Here is a 7477-nt window from a genome sequence, read left to right on the forward strand (position 1 = left end):
TCATGCTCTTCTTTTCAATGGCTGTAGATATAGAACTCATGTTTGATAAATTAAACACGATTCATATATGTTAAATATATTATATACGGAATAATACATAATAAAACACGTACAAATTCAATCTGGATTTCTAGAGAGTATGATTTAAAAAAAACTTTTTCAAGACTTCCCAAGCAACCAGAAGTTCAGATTGTACTTAAATATGTTCCTATTGAGTTCCAAGCACCTTAACAGAACTTAACAGAATTAAAGCACCGAAGCCTCTTCAATTTTTTTTTACAAATTATGTAGTTATGGTCCATGTCACTATAATAGATGTTAGTGGCTCCTTTTGTGCTGTAATTGCTTATTTAGGATATTTGAAAATCAAACATTTATCTTAGATGTAAACATTTTAAAGTAAATACAAAACTGGGTCATTCTTTCTTTTACTTTTTATCTTTTTCCAGGCTATTTGTTTGAAAGTATCCTGACAACTTTCTAGTTTGGAGTCAATAGTAGGAACATTTAGAGTCTGAAAAGGCCAAACACTGGGAAATAAGACGCTTTGTTTGTTAAAGTCAAGCTTCATCTTTTTTACGGCTTTCCACAACATCTGTAAACTTTCTATATTCGTATAATACACATTGCATTTTTTTTAAATAATTAGAGTAAAACTAAAAAGATTGTCTGGTTTCAAGCATTTTTCTCTTTTTCGTATTTAAAAAAAATCTTTGAATGGTTCGTTATTATAACTAACGACTTACGTTAGCATTAAAATCTTGATCAATACAAAGCATGCTTTTTTATCTTTTTGAGGTTGCATGGGTCGCATCACTTACCAAGGTGAATCCTGATCTGTGCAACTACTTACCCCATCCAACTAGCATAAATCCCTCCTGTGACAACTGTGGAGATGCAGAGGTGATCTCGGTCTCTAGTAACAACAGATGTCACACCAACTATTCCTTCCCATCCCAGATGACCGTAAGGACGTGGCCGGCGCCGTTATCGATCCATTAATTACTGAACTCTCGACCTGTGTACATTGAGGTTGGAGAGCTAATCCCAAGCCCCAACTATTGGTTCCCTGTGCAATTTCGATTGTTCTGATCAATCACGGAGTAGCAACTACGAATTGTGCGGTCATCAAGCTCAAGCTCAAGCTCAATAAACTTTAGTGATGAACATTAAATTCTATTGTTTTAATCTTCTTTTTATTGGCATTACATCCCCACAATGGGACAGAGCCGCCTCGCAGCTTAGTGTTCATTATGCACTTCCACAGTTATTAACTGCGAGGTTTCTAAGCCGGGTTACCATTTTTGCATTCGTATATCATGAGGCTAGCACGATGATACTTTTATGCCCAGGGAAGTCGAGACAATTTTCAATCCGAAAATTGCCTAGACCGGCACCGGGAATCGAACCCAGCCACCCTCAGCATGGTCTTGCTTTGTAGCCGCGCGTCTTACCTCACGGCTAAGGAGGGCCCCTATTGTTTTAATATCATACCAATTAAAATGCCATATTGTTATTTCAATAGGCGTACAATAAAAACTATTGCCAGTAAAATGTTGCCAACAGAATTACAATAAATTTAATTGTAATGGCATAAATTTGTTCGAGAAAAAATCGATTTTTTTTTATTATAAAGATACATAGCAACTCCTATTTTCTATTGTAAAACTGCCATTTACAATAGGCTTTATGGTGGAAAACAATATTCTTCAATGTTATTCTATTGTGAGCCACAATAGAGTTTACCGTAATTACAATTAATTTCAGCGTACTGTTACAATAATTTCTATTGTAATTCTATTGGGATTTTTATTAGGGCGGAAGCCTCCTTTCAAGAGGCCCGGAAGCCTACTTTCCAGAGGCCCAGAGGCTTCCTTTCAGGAGGCCCAAAAGTCTTCTTTCAAAAGTCCTGGAAACCTCCTTTCAAAATGACCGGAAGCCTCCGTTCAAGATGCCCGGAAGCCTCTTTTCAAGAGGCTCGAAAGTCTCCTTTCAAGAGTTCTGGAAACTTCCTAAAAGGCGCGAAAGCCTACTTCCAAGAGGCTCGCATGCCCTCAAAAGTCATAAAAGTCCTGTAGGATGTTTAAACTAAATTTGTACTGGGAAGTTGCTCGGAATAATGAAAATTTGAGCCAACTTCACGAAGAGCCATATATTCCGTTAGTTTTAAGGTCTATTTTTCATATCTCTTATAAGTTACGCTTCTTTTCATTCACGGAAAAAAATAGGGGATACCTCAATTAATGCGAAAGCTCCGCGGGGTACCTCTCAAGAAAAAGGTTGAGAACCACTGGTCTAGGTGATTGACGTTGCTAACCGCACGGCCACGATGCCCACAATGTGATGGAATAGAAATCTATCCGTATGCGCGTGAAGGGCACCACCAACGCTAGGTGGATTAACCTGGGTGTTATATTTTGCATGGAGCGCAAGAAAATGTTATAGCTCATACCCCCAAAAGTTATTACATAATTTGTAGACGGCCCATAATCAAATATATTGTGCCACTTTATACAAGTGATGTATAAAGTGATTCCGCCCTAATGTAGACTGAAACATGTGCAGCACATTGACGCTCTACTCAATTGCCTGCTTAACGTTGTGCCTTATCTGTGGGCAATTAAATAATTCGTTGCAACCCATTCAATTCCAAAATTGGGATTGTGTCTTATTCTGAGATCATAGATTGTCTAGTCACCATTATTATCAGCATTCAGTTGTACATATACAAAAACATTAATTCATTCGTTTTATTTCAAATAAAAAAAATTAAAAAATGATTAAATTTGGTTGGAATAATGTTCTATATTGATCGAGAATAATAGTGTAACAAGTTGCCATTGTACATTAGACACATACACATGATTCGTGGTTAAAAATCAATAAACTGCAAGCGCTCAAAGGGCCCATCCACAAAGTATATCACGCCTCCAGTGGGAGGGAGGTTCAGAGTAACGTGACGGTCCAAACAAAAATTTTAGAGGTTTGTTACAAAAAGCGTGACGTGGGGGGGTGAAAATCACCAATATTTGTGTGACGTACTTACGGATCTTCCCAAAGATACGAGTTTCATCTTCGGTTTTCTTTGTTAGCTGGATCATGTGATAAAGACAATTACCGAATGATTAAACTCATGAACAAAGCTAAAATCATGTTCGTTACCTGTTTGCAAATTAAAAAATTTAAAATTCAGTTATCAGCAAGTTTGGCTCTAGTATTGTATCAAAAATGCAGTCAAATATTACCGCATTAGATGGGGGTTTCAAAAACTAAACCATTGAGCGCCAATGGGCGATTTCTTTCTCGTAAATTAATCTTGAACAAATAGTTTCCTCGGTCTCATCCCTATCTTAGTCCACGAAAATCTGCCAAACGAATAAGTTGTCTTTCTTTCGGTTGATTATCAGAATAATTTGTGAAATCGTCATGCATACCGTGTTTCTGGTTTTGTGTCTAGCATCGCTAGTGGGAGGAAATAGTCGTGAGTGAATTCATAAAGACATATGTAGTTTACAAATGAAATATTTATTTCCTAATTGGCAGAGCTAACTATTGAAGAGGTGTTGGCTCGAGTGAACCGTCTTCCCCAGGCATTGGCGAATGTCGTATCCAGAGCAACAAATGAGGTCCATCTAAAGTCAATCGAAATCGATAACAGCAATAGGATAGTTGGTGGGGAAGAGACTACCATCGAAGAATATCCATATCAAGTCGCCCTAATGTATCAAGGTCGGCAGATTTGCGGTGGTTCGATAATAGCCGATTCATGGGTCCTTACTGCAGCACACTGCTTGGACTGGGCGCCACTCAATGCCGATGTAAGAATAGCGATGAGAAAAAAAATACTAATTTGCTCTTAATAACAAAAAAGTATGTTACTACAATATCAACGCATAGAATTATTATCATCAGTTTTTTCTCTAGAATACTAAGTCTTTTTAATTAAAGATATGCCTAAAGATCCTCAATAATTCAAATCCATAACTTATTTTCAGCTATCGATACGCTCTGGAAGCTCCTCACGTTCAAGGGGAGGCACTATCCATACCGTATACTACTACCACATCCACGAGGAGTACAACCCACTGGATTATCCAAGGGATGTTGCCACAGTCCGCGTTAGATTTCCATTCAGTGCAACAACAAGTGCGGTCTTACCAATTGCAAGCACAGTATGGATTTCCGGAGAGGCTACCGTAACTGGATGGGGAAAGAACGCGGATGGTTTAATTCCTGACAATTTGGCAAAAGTAACGATCCCCGTGGTCAGCCAAGCAACTTGTAACACAACGTGGGACGGACTGATAACAGACGAGTGCGTCAACTTTTGTGATATAAATTTTTACCACTCTTTAATAAACATCCATTGTTTTAGCATGATATGTGCCGGTGATATGGGAGTTGACTCGTGTGACGGAGATAGCGGTGGGCCCGCTGTTCAAAGTGGTATCCAGTATGGCATTGTGTCATGGGGTGCCACCACTTGCGGCACTGGACTTCCTGGAGTATATACAAATATAGCGCATCCTGCAATTAGAAATTTTATCAAACGAACAACTATGAAGTGAAAATAATACTGTCAAATTTGTCTGAACTGAACAAAGATTTGAAATCGTATTCTAGTAGGGCAAAGGATTATTTCGGCCACTTAGTTTTGTATTAATAGAAAGTTGAAGGAACATTTTGCTGTACCTGAAAATGTACTCATAAAACTATTACCGCAAAAACTACCAGAAAACCCACTAAGAATTAATTTGGACATTCATCCTTCAGAGAACCTCTTTGTAGGCCTTTGTATTTTTCTCAGAAAATCCTTCGGAACTTCCTCCAGGAAGTCCTTGAGGACTGGTTATTCCTTCAGTAAACAATACAAAACTCCTGTAGGAATAATTCCGGAAAGAATTATAATTTGGAGGAATTTTCATAGAAACTGTTGAGTTTGGTAGTCATATGGCTACCCTTTCTGCCTCATGCGCAGGAGGTCGTGGGTTCAATCCCAGACCAGTTCCTTATTTTCTACTGTGTATCTTTCCATATATTTCTCATGTTCTAGCAATCGCTAGAACTGAAAAAACGCTTTCATTTTCATACCATTTCCATCTTCTTTCCTATTCCTACAAAACTTGACATGTTCTAACAGGTAACTACACGGGTAAAAATCCGTTCCCGGAAATGAGAAAATAATTCATGATTTCATGAATCCAGCGTGTTTTCATGTTATAAAAATACACCATGAATATAAATCATGATTTATTTTCGCGTAACGCAACCAATGCGTTACGATTTGGTTGTTGAGATCGAAAAATAAAAAAAAAAGTTCAACAGGAGTTTTGAACTCGAGTGCACTGAGTGAGAGTCCGGCGTGCTACCTTTCATCCGTTCTCCTTTCTTAGGAAGGGAGTGTTCGAAGTATAACCGGTTATGCATTTTGTCGACTGTTGAAAATTGCGTAGTACCATGAAAAATGTTCCTGAAATCATGAATTATAATCATGATTTCATGAACTGGCATGATTCATGATTTCATGATTTTTTATTCATGATTTCAAGATTTTTTATTCATGATTGTGGGTATGCATTTGTTTCCATGTGTAAGAATTCGAAATGAACGAAAAAGCTCGTTTCGGCATCCAATAAGAACATACGCCACCCTTTCATTACTATCACATTGACAGCCTGTTAACCAAGACAACCCTCAGCCATAGAACAAAATTCCAATAAAATTCCACATGAGCTTGTGGCAAGTGCAGAGGGGCTCTCGGCTTTTAATGGGCGAATGACCATGAGGACGTGGCCAGCGCCGTCTATCGACCATGTAAAATACTAGAGCTCTCGGACTGTACACATTGAGGTTGGAGAGCAATTCCCATCCATGCGTTACTGTACAATTGCGATTGTCCTGGTCAATCACGGAGTAGCAACTACGAAATGCACGGTCGTCATGCTCATGCTAATTTTTCTAAGGGACAAATCCATCCATTGGTTACTGCACAATTGCGATTGTTCTGATCAATCACGGAGTAGCAACTACGAAATTCACGGTCATCATGCTCATGCTCATTTTTCAAAAGGAATTTGCGAAGAAATTTCCAAAGGTTTTTGAGAGTTACACTTGTTTTCAATTAAAAAAGAACACTTAAACAAAGGTTTTATAAAATTGAACGAATTTACGAAATTTCAGAAGTTTCCCAAAAGAATTTCCGAAGAGATTCCCGAAAAAAATCATAACAAAAATTCCAAAACAAATTTTTGAAGGTCTACAGGAGTTTCTAGGAGAGTTGCTAAAGGAATTGCTACAGAAAATTCGGAAAAAAAATCCTTGAGATAGTTCTAAATAAATTCCAAAGGGAAATTTCGAAAGAATACCAAAAATATCTTCCTAGAGTTTCCGAAGAAATTCTTTGAGGAATCACTGGAAGAATTTCTATTAAAAATTCCTAAAAGAAATTGCCGAAGGAATTTCTAAAAAAACTCCTGAAGGAGAAATTTCGGAAAGATTTTCCGAAGAAATACTTAAAAGTAAATTCTTGGAGGAAGTCCTGAATGAATTCATTAGGGAAATTTTAAATTAATTCTTAGAATTCCTTTTTCGAATTTGCTGAGGAATATCATGAGGAATTTCCAAACGAACTTCCGAAGTACTTTCCAATGAACTTATGTGCTGTGATGCGGCAATGTCATAATGGAGGATGTAATGTAAACTTTTGCTGTGAACGTAGGGTAGAACGGTCCAAAATGCACCCCTTAAGCCTTTCCGATGTTTTCGCCCATATAAACAAAAATACCCAACCATTTCAACGTATAGGTGCAACATTTACAAACCCAGCTACATTTCACATTGATCTCTCATACAAAACAACAAGGTTTTAATGACTTTCTAAATCATTTGAAAAATATTTTAAAAATGGGCCTGGGGCAAAACGCCCGAATGGTGGTGTAAAATGACTCAATTGCATGCAAAATGATGGTGAACGCATGGTTGTTTGTTTTTTCTTAATGGATTGAACTACAATCTTACGGATGTGGCGGAAGAATGACAAATCGTTAAATTTAAGTAAATATGAAGGGATTTTGCTAAATTTTTCCAATGGAGCTCAATGATGGATAACTAATTATGAATTGTAATGGTAATATTCCTTCATAAATGTACTACAACAGATTATATGAGTGATTTTATGAGTGAGGCCATTTTGCCCCAGGGGTGCATTTTGGACCGTTTTCCCCTACAAGCTACTAGGATGTTCACCCCACAAGTCTAGCAGTAGCTAGCAATTGTACAAAAAACCATGATACCGTCGTTCGGGGTGACATTGGGCCTAGGGGGTAAGATTGGGCCAAAAACGAAAAATGTTTCCACTCCTAATATCTCAGAAACTGTTACGAATTTTGATGAAAACTTCAAACGGTTCGAAATTATAGTAAAATTCACGTCTAGGAAATCACAAAACAAATTCCAAGAACTAATTGTGCTCGTACCA

General features: G+C 37.7%; 1 protein-coding gene across 1 annotated transcript; it reads left to right on the plus strand.

Annotated features, from left to right (window-relative positions):
* The first annotated feature begins 3306 nt into the window (after positions 1 to 3306).
* On the plus strand, positions 3307 to 4690 carry LOC134203700 (trypsin beta-like). The gene is made up of 4 exons (XM_062678561.1): positions 3307 to 3481; positions 3544 to 3818; positions 3996 to 4315; positions 4376 to 4690. The coding sequence occupies exons 1-4, from the start codon at positions 3427 to 3429 to the stop codon at positions 4566 to 4568; spliced, it is 843 nt and encodes a 280-aa protein (XP_062534545.1). The 5' UTR covers positions 3307 to 3426; the 3' UTR covers positions 4569 to 4690.
* Positions 4691 to 7477: the final 2787 nt, after the last annotated feature.

This window comes from Armigeres subalbatus, unplaced genomic scaffold, assembly GCF_024139115.2.
Source record: "Armigeres subalbatus isolate Guangzhou_Male unplaced genomic scaffold, GZ_Asu_2 Contig207, whole genome shotgun sequence".
Lineage (NCBI taxonomy): Eukaryota > Metazoa > Arthropoda > Insecta > Diptera > Culicidae > Armigeres > Armigeres subalbatus.